The sequence below is a fragment of the Mobula birostris genome, chromosome 7 (assembly GCF_030028105.1).
Source record: "Mobula birostris isolate sMobBir1 chromosome 7, sMobBir1.hap1, whole genome shotgun sequence".
Taxonomy (NCBI): Eukaryota; Metazoa; Chordata; class Chondrichthyes; order Myliobatiformes; family Myliobatidae; genus Mobula; species Mobula birostris.
The window spans coordinates 154476108-154491838 of NC_092376.1; the positions used below are offsets into that span (position 1 = coordinate 154476108).

General features: G+C 42.7%; 1 protein-coding gene across 1 annotated transcript in view; it reads left to right on the forward strand.

The window, feature by feature from the left end:
* The window catches only part of LOC140200863 (organic cation/carnitine transporter 2-like), a 97647-nt gene extending 82550 nt beyond the window's left edge, over nt 1–15097 (forward strand). Inside the window, exons 9-10 of the mRNA XM_072264496.1 lie at nt 2724–2859; nt 15007–15097. Coding sequence (XP_072120597.1) covers nt 2724–2859; nt 15007–15097 — 227 coding nt within the window. The remainder of the gene's footprint in view (nt 1–2723; nt 2860–15006) is intronic.
* Nucleotides 15098–15731: the final 634 nt, after the last annotated feature.

The following is a 15731-nucleotide window of genomic DNA, read 5'->3' on the forward strand; positions in this document are numbered from 1 at the left end:
TTTGTTAACAGAAAATAGATGTAAATTGAAGAAAACAAAGTTCCCATGAAAGTTCTGAAAAGGTCTAATATGATTACTGTTAGTAAAGAATATCTTCCAGCAACATTAAAAGTACCAAAATCAAAACAAATTTCAGTATTTTAAGGCTGTAACAAACAGCTAACCAAATAAATTATTGAATGTTAAGTGGATTTTGAGAAATTACTATCTGAAGTGTCTTGCTGAGGTGTTGACAGAAAAGCAAGGAATCAGATATAAACAGGGAAAGTGGATTTGTTTGCAGACAGAAAACTTTTTCTGAAATAATGGAGTGAAATTGAGATTCATTAGGTCTCAAAACTCAATAAAGAATAGATTTCTCTGGGAGTGGATGCAATAAGAGTTCTCTGGTTTGAGAGCTCATTATGATGTATTATCAAATAGTATGTAAATATATTCTCTTAATTTTAAAAAATGAAAAACAATTTCCCTAGCTGAAGATTGCTAGAATTAAGGATCATAGTCTCAGACATGCAATCAACTATATTGGACTGAGAAGAGTTTTCTTCACTTAGAAGATCTTGAATGTTTGGAGTTTTCCTTTTTAATAGGCCATGGCTGCTCAGCCAATGAGTATATTCAAGGTTGAAATCTATTAAATTGTTGGTGTTAAGACAGTGAAAGGACATGGAAGTGGAAGTGACAATGTCAAGCACTACTTGGTAGATTAGTCGGCCACCCTCAGAAGGCACGTGATCTGCTCTTGCTACTGCTTTTTTTTAATGTTCACTTCTGTTTCTCGTTGTGGAAATATAGGCAAGGAGAAACAATTTCTGCTGTTATGGATGTTGCTACTCCGCACAGATGACATCAGTAGACACTGACTAAGGTCATCGTAGCATATTGGCCATTGTGTAATAACACACATAATATCTGAAATCATGGTACTGCGTTATGACATGATCCATCCATGCCAGCTTCTGAGGATTAGATGCTCTAACTCCCTAGAGTATGAATAGCTGCTGTGACACCCAATATCAATGATTCCTCCACCATGGGCTCACATCCCCATGGTCTTTGTCATGGGTCTTCATCCTTCCACAGGGAAGACCATTACCATGGAAACTGAGGATCGTTTTTCAAGGGCCTGCAAATTCATCACTTTGGACAGACTTCTATCTGTGGGTGGAGACAACCAAGACTGTCCTGCAGCAGGCCTTCAGGATCCATGGTTACCCAGTGGACGTTAAGTCGGATCTCAGTCCACAATTTGCATCATGCTTCTAGAGGGTATTTTGCAAACTGATTGGGACAACAGCGAGTCTTTCCTCTGGGTTTCACTCACAGTCCTATGGCCAGGCAGAGAGGATGAATCAAGTAATGGAATGTACCATAAAATGCCTGTCCTCTAAAATACCGTACGAGTGGTGAGACCATTTGATGTGGGCAGAGGTTGCCGAAAACACTTCATGGCATTCGGCACATGGGATGTCTCCTTTCAAATGCCAATCTGGGTACTCTCTGCCACTCTTCCCTGAGCAGGAGGCAGAGGTTGTGGTTCCTGCAGCCAAACAACTCATCCAGCATTGCAAGGAGAGATGCACTAGGGCCAGGGAGATTTTGTTAGCTTCTACCTGGAAGGCTAAGATAAAAACTAACCACAAGAGAAGACAGGGACCAGTTTTGCAGCCGAGGCAACTGGTCTGATGTTGAATCAGGGTTTGCCTCTCCAAGTGCAGTCCAGGAAATTGGCACCCAAGTTCATTGGACCCTTCAGGATTCTCAGGAAAGTAAACCTGGTGGCTTATACCTTGCAGATTCAGAAAACCCTCAAGATCAATCCCACTTTCCACACTTCCAAGTTAAAGCCTATGAACACCAGCTGTTAGCCCCAATACCATCAGCCCTGCCACCACCCAGGTTTGTTGATGGGGTGACAGGTTTTCACCGGGAGAGGAACTTTGGACTCACGTATTTTTTGAGGTGTTCGGCAATATCTCATGGACTGGGAAGGATTTGGATCAGAGGAGAGGTGCTGGATGTCTGAAAGAGACATTTTGGATCAGGCTCTCATCCATGACTACAATCATTATCTATCAGAGCAGCTAGATCCGTCAGGAGTCAGCATAGGAGAAGAGGTTCTGTTATGACATGCACCCATCCACACCAGCTTCCGAGGTTTGGACGCTCTAACTCCCCAGAGTATGGATAGTTGGCACGGCCCCTTTAAAGATTCAGGATTGTCCTGCTAATTGGCAATCGTGTTTTGGGCACCAAGGGTTAAGCGTTTAAAGGGCACCTGAACTAAGGTTCGGTGCTCTATTATAAGCCAACTCATGATTTCATCTAGTGTTTGCTCTGTGCGCAGATTCTCGATCCAGTTTGATACCGTGTCTCAATCCTAGCCTCAGATACTCCAGCATTTGGGTCTAAGCCATCCTCGTCAAGGACTCTCGTTACAGTCCTGTATAACTTGCTGTAAGGCCTTCTGCACTTTATGGCGAAATGACAGTCTGTGGATTTGAGCCAGTTAGTAAATTTCAGATGAATTTTCCAGTTGCTCATTGGAAACAAACTGCCCTTTTTTATGGAATATATTGCAAGGGTTAAAAACGAACTTGAAAATTAAAGTGCCTGCATTAAGGGTGTTTATTGACAACATGAGGTGAGGTAAACTAAGTCCATTGTTCTGTGTGGATGTACACGTGTTCATATTATTAAAAAATAACTCTGTATTTTCACAGGTGTTTATGATAAGTTTTTGCCTTTTACTGTAATGGGAATTCTTACAGCATTCTTAGGACCTCTTGTTTTGTTGCTGCCTGAAACATTCAAAATCCCTCTCCCAGACACCTTTGAACAGATGCAAAACGTAAAGGGGTAAGTTGTAATAATAGTTTCTATTTTTCTCTCAGTTCCCTGCTCCAAACAGTTTACAGTACATTGGTATAATAATTTCAATGCACCAAATGTTACAAGGTGACTGTAACAAGATATTAAGAAACAATCTATCTTTACTTTTAAATTTAAAATAACAAGAGTTGATTTAGACCATAAGACCACAAGACATAGGAGCAAATTTGACTATTTTGCCTGTCAAATCTGCTCTGCCATTCTATTATGGCTGATTTATCATCCCTCTCAACCCCACTCTCCCACCTTCTTCCCGCAACCTTTGACACCCTAACTAATCAAAAGCTATCAACCTGCTCTTTTGGATCTCCCCCTCCCCCTCCCACTTTTAAATCTCTTACTGTAATATTGATGTGACTCGGACACAGCTGTAGATTGAACAACCATGTTTATTCAACAGACTTCCATTTTTACTTCTCTATGTCCTGACGTCATACGCACTCTGACACTATGAATACTCACAAAATACATTATATCCCCCTTCTCAAGATTTTTTTTCTTTTTACAACACTGTGAATTACCAAAACAATGCCTCTAGGTATGCCCTTCTTACAGTGCAACAACCATGACTTCAACTAAAAAAAATCTTAACTTCTTGTACTGTATTCTGCATTGTATCTTACAATACTAACAGCAGTGTATTTTCTTTTACTAACATAGACTAATAAACCTTATACTTCACACCTTGGAACTTATAACATGTGTGACTTTGCCTCAAACTGTGTGAGACTATATGTATATCTCGTCTCTGTATCTAGCTGGAAGTTTGACTTGTCTCCCAGACCGTGTGTGACACAACTGTGACTGTGCTTGTTCTTCATCCGTGTCAGTCTCTCGAGTGACCTCTGGCTTTGCGGTCTGCATCATTCTTGCTGTCGTCTGTTTCCATGTCTGTATCTGTGGAAATGTCCTGTGCATCTGTATGTGGAAACTCCCTCTCGCCTGTCTTCAGCAGATGCTTCCTGTTCTTCCTGTAGACTCTTCCATCCAGCGTGTGAACTATGAAGGATCTTCGTTGCTGATGTCTGTTCACAACCACAGCTGGTTGCCAAGTGTCTCCTCTCTGTATTCTGACATTTTCACCTGTATGCAGATCTGGGAACTGTCTTGTATGTCTGTCATAGTAGCTCTTTTGCTTTATTTGCTTGTACTTTTGCTTGTCATGTACTTGGGCATTACCTTCAGGAGTCAGTAGAGTTGTGGATGTTAGCAGTTTGGACTTCAGACGACGTTCCATCAACAACTGCGCAGGAGAGAACCCCACACCCTCAATCGGTGTGTTGCGGTATTCAAGCAGAGCAATGTAAGGGTCACTGTTGCTGCTATGTGCCTTCTTGAGCATGTTCTTGACAGTTTGTACAGTTCTCTCTGCTTGTCCATCAGACTGAGCATGCCCTGGACTGGTAACATGTTGAAATTCCCAGCTTTCTGAGAACCCTCTGAACTCACCACTGGCACATTGTGGACCATTGTCACTAACGACAATATCTGGAATACCATGTCTTGCGAATGTCGACTTCATTGTGGTAATGACACCTCGACTGGATGTGAAACTTAACTTGGTGATCTCTAGATATTTTGAATAGTAGTCCACACAAAGCAGATATTCTGCACCATTGTAGTGAAAGAGATCTGTGCCAATCTTCTCCCATGGTCTTCCTGGTAGTGGATGGGAAGCAGAGGCTCTCTTGGATTGCTGTTTTTGTTTTCATTACAGACAGCACACTGAGACACAATGTCCTCTATCTGAGTTGACATGCCTGGCCAATAGAGAATGCCGCTTACTCTTTCTTTACATTTCACTATCCCCAGGTGTGACTCATGAATTCTTTTGAGCATTTCCTGTCTCATTTGGTTTGGTATGATGAGTTTTGCCGTTTTGAACATTAGTCCTGATGCATAGCTGATTTCCTCTTTAAATGTACAGTATTTCTGCATTTCTTTTGGAACACCTTTTCTTTCTGTTGGCCATCCATTCATTGTAATGTCTCTTAGCATTTGCATTTCACGATCATCTGCAGTCGCTTTCCTGAACATGTTCAACTTCTCCTCAGAGATGGGTAGCTGAGGTGTAACCCAGTTGCCCTCCAGCTCCCTTCCTAGCAACTCTTCCTTTTGCTCTTTGAGGCAAGCACGGCTCAAAGCATCAGCAACGTACAGTTCTTTTCCTGGCTTATAGGTGACTGTGAGAGTGTACCTCTGTACCCTGAGAAGCATCCTTTGCAGCCTCATAGGAGCTTGGTGGAGTGGCTTTTTGAAGATGCTCTCAAGTGATCTGTGATCACTCTCAACCTGGATTTCTTTGCCATATACATATTGGTGGAACTTCTCACACCCGTAAACTATGGCGAGTAATTCCTTCTCGATTTGAGCATATCGGCATTGACAGTCCGGAAGTGCTCATGATCCATACACCACAGGCCTCCCATCCTGCAGTATAACAGGTCCTATTCCCACCGAACTGGCATCCACAGACATTGTCACCGGTTTATTGACATCATAGAACTTGAGTGCTGGTGCATTGGTAACCAACTGTGTCAAAACTTCTCTTTTGTTTGTCTTCCCAATGCCATTCACTGTTCCTCTCTAGTAGCTTTCAGAGTGGAACACTGACGTCTGATAAGTTGGGAATGAATTTGGCAAGATACTGTATCATGCCCATGAACCTCAATAGTTCTTGATTGTCTTCGGGTGGTGGTAGCTTTACCACAGCTCTGACCTTTTCATCATCTGATTTTAGCCCATCAGCGCTGAGTACATGACCTATGTATTTGATCTCTATAGTTCTGATCTTACATTTACTTTTGTTCAGTTTTGGGTTGTACTCACGTGCTCTCTCCAGGAGCTTCCTCAGTCTCTGATCATGTTCCTCAATTGTGTCACCCCATATCAGCAAATCATCAATGATGTTGACCACCCCGTCCAGGCCTTCAATCATTTGTGCAACGGATCTCTGGAATACCTCTGGTGCAGAAGAAATCCCAAAGGGTAGACTCGGGAAACGATATCTCCCTATGGGCAGGTTGAAAGTGCATAATTTGCAACTTCTGACACCATGTAATATTGATGTGACTTGGACATCGCTGTAGATTGAACAACCACGTTTATTCAACAGACTCCATTTTTACTTCTCTATGTCCTGACGTCATACGCACTCCGACACTACGAATACTCGCACAATACATTACACTTACTATCTCTTCTTTCAGTTAGTCTTGACAAAGGGTATTGGCCCGAAACGTCAACTGTACCTCTTCCTATAGATGCTGCCTGGCCTGCTGCGTTCAGCAGCAATTTTTATGTGTGTTGCTTTGAATATACTCAATGGCATGGCCTCCACAGCCATCTGTGGCAATGAATTCCACAGATTTACTCAGGAAATACACCGACTGGCTGAAGAAATTCCTCCTCATCTCTGTTCTAATTGGACAGCTGTTCTGTGGTTGTGCTCTCTAGATTCACTCACAGGCCCAGAGGCATCAAATGCTCCTCATACATTAATCCTTCCATTACTGTAATCATTCTTGTGATCGTCCTCTGAATCCTCCCCGATGCCAGCACATTTTTTCTTAGGTAAGTGGCCCAAAAACTGCTCACCATACTCCAAGCACAGTCTGACCAATATCTTATAAAGCCTCGGCTTCACATCCTTGTTCTTGTGTTCCAGTCCTCTCAAAATAACCGCTAACATTGTATTTGGCTTCATTACCACAGACTCAATTTGCAAATTAGCCTTTAGGGATTTGTTCCCTCTAAGCTGCACGGATGCGGGGCTGCACAGTAACTGAACTGCTTCCACGCAGATAGCATTTGTTGCTATGCAGCTGGAATTTTCTATGATATAATTTTAAGTTAACCTGTCGCGCAGCTTCTAGCCATGTTAAAATTCCTTGCTCAGGGTAATAGTTGGTTTGCGCAGCTATGAAAACAAATTAGAGGGAACATTGCTTTAGTGAATCCTGTACAAGAACTGCAGAATCTCTTTTCAGCTTTGGTTTTTGAAATTTCTTCACATTTAGAAAGTAGTCTACGTCTTTATTCCTTCTAGCAAAGTGCATCACCATACACTTCCTTTCACTCTTTTCCATCTGCCACTTCTTTGCCCATTCTCCTCATCTGTCTGCGTCCTTCTGCAGACTCCCTCCTTCCTTGTCACTACCTGCCCTCCGCTTATCTTCATATCATCTGCAAATTTGGCCACAAAGCCATTGATTCCATCATCCAAATCATTGATGATGTTTTAGATTAGAGTGTGGCAGAGATCAGCATTATTGGAGTAAATAATTTCAAAGAGCCTTTAACAGCTGATCTCTGCCACCAACGATACAGTGAGGAGACCAGGGAATGGAAAGCAAGCCAGAGAGATAGGCCATTGGATTGGAGAGCTTATCAGTTGTGAAATGACACTTTGGAAAGTGCTTAGACAGAATAACAGCTTTAAATTCAAGCTATTTGAAGCAACAAACTCAAAGTTAGAAGATATTGGATAAGTTAGAGTTGCGTAGAACAGAACATTAATGGCAGAGTTTGATTTAGTGACAAAGGACAGGAGGCTACCATGGAGAGTATTTAACAAAAAACAAAAGTGGAGAAGACAGGTTTGTAAATATTTAAAAGATAGATCAAAGCACGTAAAATTGCAGAGTAAACATAAACATTACCTGTAAAATTACATGGAATCTACAGCAAAGAAATGGCTATAAACTAGTCTGTGCTAAGGCGAATTACATACTCTATATACGTACATGTCCTCTACTTCCTTTACTTTACCCCCGTAACAGAGAAAGGAATGAAGCCTTTTCTCTATTCCTTTCTCCTGCATGTTTACTTCACAACTTGATGTAGTGGCCATTACAGAGACTTGGCTGGCACCAGGGCAGGAATGGATTCTCAATATTCCTGGATTTCAGTGCTTTAAAAGGGATAGAGAGGGCGGAAAAGGGGGAGGGAGGGTGGCATTACTGGTCAGGGATACTATTACAGCTACAGAAAGGGTGGGTAATGTAGCAGGATCCTCTTTTGAGTCAATATGGGTGGAAGTCAGGAACAGGAAGGGAGCAGTTTCTCTATTGGAGGTATCCTATAGGCCTCATGGTAGCAGCAGAGATATAGAGGAACAGATTGGGAGGCAGATTTTAGAAAGGTGCAAAAGTAACAGGGTTGTTATCATGGGTGACTTTAATTTCCCTAACATTGATTGGTACCTGATTAGTTCCAAGGGTTTAGATGGGGCAGAGTTCGTTAAGTGTGTCCAGGATGGATTCCTGTCACAGTATGTGGACAGGCTACTGGGGGAATGTCATACTAGATCTAGTACTACGTAATGAACTGGGTCAGGTCACAGATCCCTCAGTGGGTGAGCATCTGGGGGACAGTGACCACTGCTCCCTGGCCTTTAGCATTGTCATGGAAAAGGATAGAATCAGAGATGACAGGAAAATTTTTAATTGGGGAAGGGCAAATTATGAGGCTATAAGGCTAGAATTTGCAGCTGTGAATTGGGATGATGTTTTTGCAGGGAAATGTACTACGGACATGTGGTCGATGTTTAGAGATCTCTTGCGGGATGTAAGGGATAAATTTGTCCCGGTGAAGAAGATAAAGAATGGTAGGGTGAAGGAACCATGGGTGACAAGTGAGGTGGAAAATCTAGTCAGGTGGAAGAAGGCAGCATACATGAGGTTTAGGAAGCAAGGATCAGATGGGTCTATTGAGGAATACAGGGAAGCAAGAAAGGAGCTTAAGAAGGGGCTGAGAAGAGCAAGAAGGGGGCATGAGAAGGCCTTGGCGAGTAGGGTAAAGGAAAACCCCAAGGCATTCTCAATTATGTGAAGAAAAAGAGGATGACAGGAGTGAAGGTAGGACCGATTAGAGATAAAGGTGGGAGGATGTGCCTGGAGGCTGTGGAAGTGAGCGAGGTCCTCAATGAATACTTCTCTTCAGTATTCACCAATGAGAGGGAACTTGATCGTAAGGACAATATGAGTGAGGTTGATGTTCTGGAGCATGTTGATATTAAGGGAGGGGAGGTGTTGGAGTTGTTAAAATACATTAGGACGGATAAGTCTCCGGGGCCTGATGGAATATTCCCCAGGCTGCTCCACGAGGTGAGGGAAGAGATTGCTGAGCCTCTGGCTGGGATCTTTATGTCCTCGTTGTCCACGGGAATGGTACCGGAGGATTGGAGGGAGGTGAATGTTGTTCCCTTGTTCAAAAAATGTAGTAGGGATAGGCCAGGTAATTATAGACCAGTGAGCCTTACGTTTGTGGTGGGAAAGCTGTTGGAAAAGATTCTTAGAGATAGGACCTATGGGCATTTAGAGAATCATGGTCTGATCGGGGACAGTCAGCATGGCTTTGTGAAGGGTAGATCGTGTCTAACAAGCCTGATAGAGTTCTTTGAGGAGGTGGCCAGGTATATAGATGAGGGTAGTGCAGTGGATATGATCTACATGGATTTTAGTAAGGCATTTGACAAGGTTCCACACGGTAGGCTTATTCAGAAAGTCAGAAGGCATGGGATCCAGGGAAGTTTGGCCAGGTGGATTCAGAATTGGCTTGCCTGCAGAAGGCAGAGGGTCGTGGTGGAGGGAGTACATTCAGATTGGAGGATTGTGACTACTGGTGTCCCACAATGATCTGTTCTGGGACCTCTACTTTTCATGATTTTTATTAACGACCTGGATATGGGGGTAGAAGGGTGGGTTGGCAAGTTTGCAGATGACACAAAGGTTGGTGGTGTTGTAGATAGTGTAGAGGATTGTCAAAGATTGGAGAGAGACATTGATAGGGTGCAGAAGTGGGCTGAGAAGTGGCAGATGGAGTTCAACCCAGAGAAGTGTGAGGTGGTACACTTTGGAAGGACAAACTCCAAGGCAGAGTACAAAGTAAATGGCAGGATACTTGGTAGTGTGGAGGAGCAGAGGGATCTGGGGGTACATGTCCACAGATCCCTGAAAGTTGCCTCACAGGTGGATAGGGTAGTTAAGAAAGCTTATGGGGTGTTAGCTTTCATAAGTCGAGGGATAGGGCTTAAGAGTCGCAAAGTAATCATGCAGCTCTATAAAACTCTGGTTACGCCACAATTGGAGGACTGTGTCCAGTTCTGGTCGCCTCACTATAGGAAGGATGTGGAAGCGTTAGAAAGGGTACAGAGGAGATTTACCAGGATGATGCCTGGTTTACTGAGTATGCATTATGATCAGAGATTAAGGGAGCTAGGGCTTTACTCTTTGGAGAGAAGGAGGATGAGAGGAGACATGATAGAGATGTACAAGATAATAAGAGGAATAGATAGAGTGGATAGTCAGCGCCTCTTCCCCAAGAGGACATGGCTTTAAGGTAAGCGGTGGGAAGTTCAAGGGGGATATTAGAGGAAGGTTTTTTCTCAGAGAGTGGTTGGTGCGTGGAATGCACTGCCTGAGTCAGTGGTGGAGGCAGATAAACTAGTAAAGTTTAAGAGACTACTGGACAGGTATATGGAGGAATTTAATTTGGGGGCTTATATGGGAGGCAGGGTTTGAGGGTCGGCACAACATTGTGGGCTGAAGGGCCTGTACTGTGCTCTACTATTCTATGTTCTATGTTCTACTTTTTAATGGATTTCAACTACTCAATGAAGTAACAAACTCAACACAGTTTAACAACACTTTAGCTGTGAAGTTCCAAATGAAATTTTGAACCAAACAAAATGACTCGGCTGAGTCCAATTTGTTTCAACCTCAGTAAGTTCCCAGCGACCAGTGAAGTCAATAAACAAGGGTGGGAGATGGAAACAACCGTTTCACAGTTGTCACTCTCTTCAATTGCAAAAATATTCACTTATGACTTGGTATCAGGCAACAGGACAATGTGTAGGTTATCTGGGAGTTGAATGAGAAGCTGCCACATTATCAGTGCCCATTTTCATTATGTTTGCAAGCTGTCACTCCTCCTTTCAAAAAATTTATCGCAAATTTGCAAACATTAGCCTCTCTCCTCCCTGAACATCTTAGTTTCCATCCCGTCTCCATGAATGCCTGTTCTCTCATTGTAATTCTCATTATAATTTCCACAGTTCTCAGCTGTCACAGAATGTGGAGCATTTTAAAACACCCATCACTGCAACAATGACTGGTGTCCTTGTCCCCTTCCTCCTTACTACAGCTCAATTATTCTATTGTCTTCCCTTGAAGGCTCTCTTCAGCTTCATTCTACAATTGGACTCCTCTTTGACATGATACTTTAAAATTAACCTTCAGCAACAGGTTCTCACACACTCTGTGGAATTCCATCAGCATATAGACTTGGCGTTTTTCCCTTTCAGCTGCAGCATTAATCTCAGTGGTGTCATCCTGATCTAACAGATTGATGACATCCTGTTACATGAGGTGGGTGGGAAATGGAATGCCAGCCAGAGATAACGGTCAGAGCAGAGTGAAGGAAAAATGGGAGGGACGAAGCTAGGGGCTACATAGGAAAACCAGGACTCTATGATCCCCATTTCATTCTTAATTTATTATTTTCTTTATTGCTTTCTGTGGTTTGGGAACTATTTATGGCCAAAGCCATGGCAAGTGTTGATGTGTGTTTTGATTGTTCACAATCATTCAAATTCCACACTCATGCTTTCCAGTGGGGAATCTTGCTCAAACCTGGCCATTGGCTTCATTCATTACAATGCACCATCTTCCTCCAGAGTACATTATACACTTTCACCCATCTTCCAGGGTGTTAATTCCAGCCTAATGAACTCCTGGAAGTCTCATCAAATAAATTCTGCCTCCAGTTGTCCCACTTTCTGCAGTATTTTAATAATAATGTGGTCACTAATTGTGGTTCCTGCCTAATGAATTAAAACTGATGTTTCTATGAACGACCATATGTGCAAAGTTTCCTTTACCATCTTTGACATGTGGCATGTTTTGCTAATGGAGTTCTTTGTCATAGTAATGTGTTTCTTTGTTAACATTGTAGAAGCAAAAAGTACTAAGGAGAAAAGTAAAAGTGGCAGGCCGACAAATCCAGGGCAAGCATTAAAAAGGGCCACTTTTCAGCATAATTGTATAAGGGCTAAGAGAGTTGTAAAAGAGTGCCTGAAGGCTTTGTGTGTCAATGCAAGGAGCATTCGTAATAAGGTGGATGAATTGTAAGTGCAGATTGTTATTAATGATTATGATATAGTTGGGATCACAGAGACACGGCTCCAGGGTGACCAGGGATGGGAGCTCAACGTTCAGGGATATTCAATATTCAGGAGGGATAGACATGAAGGGAGGGGAGGTGGGGTGGCGTTGCTGGTTAAAGAAGAGATTAATGCAATAGAAAGGAAGGACATAAGCCGGGAAGATGTGGAATCGATATGGGTAGAGCTGCGTAACACTAAGGGGCAGAAGACGCTGGTGGGAGTTGTGTACAGGCCACCTAACAGTAGTAGTGAGGTCGGAGATGGTATTAAACAGGAAATTAGAAATGTGTGCAATAAAGGAACAGCAGTTATAATGGGTGACTTCAATCTACATGTAGATTGGGTGAACCAAATTGGTAAAGGTGCTGAGGAAGAGGATTTCTTGGAATGTATGCAGGATGGTTTTTTGAACCAACATGTCGAGGAACCAACTAGAGAGCAGGCTATTCTGGACTGGGTTTTGAGCAATGAGGAAGGGTTAATTAGCAATCTTGTCGTGAGAGGCCCCTTGGGTAAGAGTGACCATATTATGGTGGAATTCTTCATTAAGATGGAGAGTGACATAGTTAATTCGGAAACAAAGGTTCTGAACTTAAAGAGGGGTAACTTGAAGGTATGAGACGTGAATTAGCTAAGATAGACTGGCAAATGACACTTAAAGGATTGACGGTGGATATGCAATGGCAAGCATTTAAAGGTTGCATGGATGAACTACAACAATTGTTCATCCCAGTTTGGCAAAAGAATAAATCAAGGAAGGTAGTATACCCGTGGCTGACAAGAGAAATTAGGCATAGTATCAATTCCAAAGAAGAAGCATACAAATTAGCCAAAGAAAGTGGCTCACCTGAGGACTGGGAGAAATTCAGAGTTCAGCAGAGGAGGACAAAGGGCTTAATTAGGAAAGGGAAAAAAGATTATGAGAGAAAACTGGCAGGGAACATAAAAACGGACTGTAAAAGCTTTTATAGATATGTAAAAAGGAAAAGACTGGTAAAGACAAATGTAGGTCCCCTGCAGACAGAAACAGATGAATTGATTATGGGGAGCAAGGACATGGCAGACCAATTGAATAATTACTTTGATTCTGTCTTCACTAAGGAGGACATAAATAATCTTCCAGAAATAGTAGGGGACAGAGGGTCCAGTGAGATGGAGGAACTGAGTGAAATACATGTTAGTAGGGAAGTGGTGTTAGGTAAATTGAAGGGATTGAAGGCAGATAAATCCCCAGGGCCAGATGGTCTGCATCCTAGAGTGCTTAAGGAAGTAGCCCAAGAAATAGTGGATGCATTAGTGATAATTTTTCAAAACTCGTTAGATTCTGGACTAGTTCCTGAGGATTGGAGGGTGGCTAATGTAACTCCACTTTTTAAAAAAGGAGGGAGAGAGAAACCGGGGAATTATAGACCGGTTAGCCTAACGTCGGTGGTGGGGAAACTGCTGGAGTCAGTTATCAAGGATGTGATAACAGCACATTTGGAAAGCGGTGAAATGATCAGACAAAGTCAGCATGGATTTGTGAAAGGAAAATCATGTCTGACGAATCTCATAGAATTTTTTGAGGATGTAACTAGTAGAGTGGATAGGGGAGAACCAGTGGATGTGGTATATTTGGATTTTCAAAAGGCTTTTGACAAGGTCCCACACAGGAGATTAGTGTGCAAACTTAAAGCACACGGTATTGGGGGTAAGGTATTGGTGTGGGTGGAGGATTGGTTAGCAGACAGGAAGCAAAGAGTGGGAATAAACGGGACCTTTTCAGAATGGCAGGCGGTGGCTAGTGGGGTACCGCAAGGCTCAGTGCTGGGACCCCAGTTGTTTACAATATATATTAATGACTTGGATGAGGGAATTAAATGCAGCCTCTCCAAGTTTGCGGATGACACGAAGCTGGGTGGCAGTGTTAGCTGTGAGGAGGATGCTAAGAGGATGCAGGGTGACTTGGATAGGTTGGGTGAGTGGGCAAATTCATGGCAGATGCAATTTAATGTGGATAAATGTGAAGTTATCCACTTTGGTGGCAAAAATAGGAAAACAGATTATTATCTGAATGGTGGCCGATTAGGAAAAGGGGAGGTGCAATGAGACCTGGGTGTCATTATACACCAGTTATTGAAAGTGGGCATGCAGGTACAGCAGGCGGTGAAAAAGGCGAATGGTATGCTGGCATTTATAGCGAGAGGATTCGAGTACAGGAGCAGGGAGGTACTACTGCAGTTGTACAAGGCCTTGGTGAGACCACACCTGGAGTATTGTGTGCAGTTTTGGTCCCCTAATCTGAGGAAAGACATCCTTGCCATAGAGGGAGTACAAAGAAGGTTCACCAGATTGATTCCTGGGATGGCAGGACTTTCATATGAAGAAAGACTGGATGAGCTGGGCTTGTACTCGTTGGAATTTAGAAGATTGAGGGGGGATCTGATTGAAACGTATAAGATTCTAAAGGGATTGGACAGGCTAGATGCAGGAAGATTGTTCCCGATGTTGGGGAGGTCCAGAACGAGGGGCCACAGTTTGAGGATAGAGGGGAAGCCTTTTAGGGCCGAGATTAGGAAAAGCTTCTTCATGCAGAGAGTGGTGAATCTGTGGAATTCTCTGCCACAGGAAACAGTTGAGGCCAGTTCATTGGCTATATTTAAGAGGGAGTTAGATATGGCCCTTGTGGCTACGGGGGTCAGGGGGTATGGAGGGAAGGCTGGGGCGGGGTTCTGAGTTGGATGATCAGCCATGATCATAATAAATGGCGGTGCAGGCTCGAAGGGCCGAATGGCCTACTCCTGCACCTTGTTTCTATGTTTCTATATATTACCTGCCCCAAGTCTCATAAAATAATGCCATTCTGAAATTATATACTATGTCACTGTATCAATCCATGGAATATGTTGGAAAGGGTTCAGTTAACATTCATTCTTTATAACAAGGCTTTCTTTTTGATTTGATTGTAGACTCAAATGTGGAAGTACGAGTAAAGGTCACATCAGGTCTTATAAAAAAGGAAAACCTGAACATAATGATCAAAACAATGAGGAAAATTAATCCAGCAACTGATCTGCAGCGGTACAGATGAACAATCACTTTCCCGGTTTACTCTGTATTGCAATGACATATATTGAAGAAACCAGAATGTAGTGATACAACCAGAATACGCAGGGATCAGTGTAAAACACACAGACCAACAGAACATCGCACAATTTAGATTTCTAGAAGATCCTCAATTTTATACTAGTTCACTTACAATTTTTGAGAACATGCTTTGTCAAGTTATTTTTACTATTTAAAAAATGTATCATTGGAGCATGCCAGCCGCTCAGCTGCCTACCATTTCATCGCTGGCCACTTTTAATACCAGCTGCCAGACTGAGGGTGTTAGCGCTATCCTGATGTAGCTCAACAGCATAAGGTCACCCAGTATAAATCTGTCTCAATCACCAGCAAAACACTGCTCCTGAAGATGCCAGAACACTTAAGGGGAAGTTAGCATGGCTGAAACTCAGCAGATCTTATCTTAAGTTTACTTTAAAAAAGTAGTCACGTTCTTATGCTCCCAAAGCTGAAAACAAATGAGAGGGATAGACTTGACCACTTAACTGTAGGCCCCTTTGAAATTTAAGCTTTTTTAAATAGAACAGTAATAATTACAAACTCCATTTGAGCACATAACACTCACTTT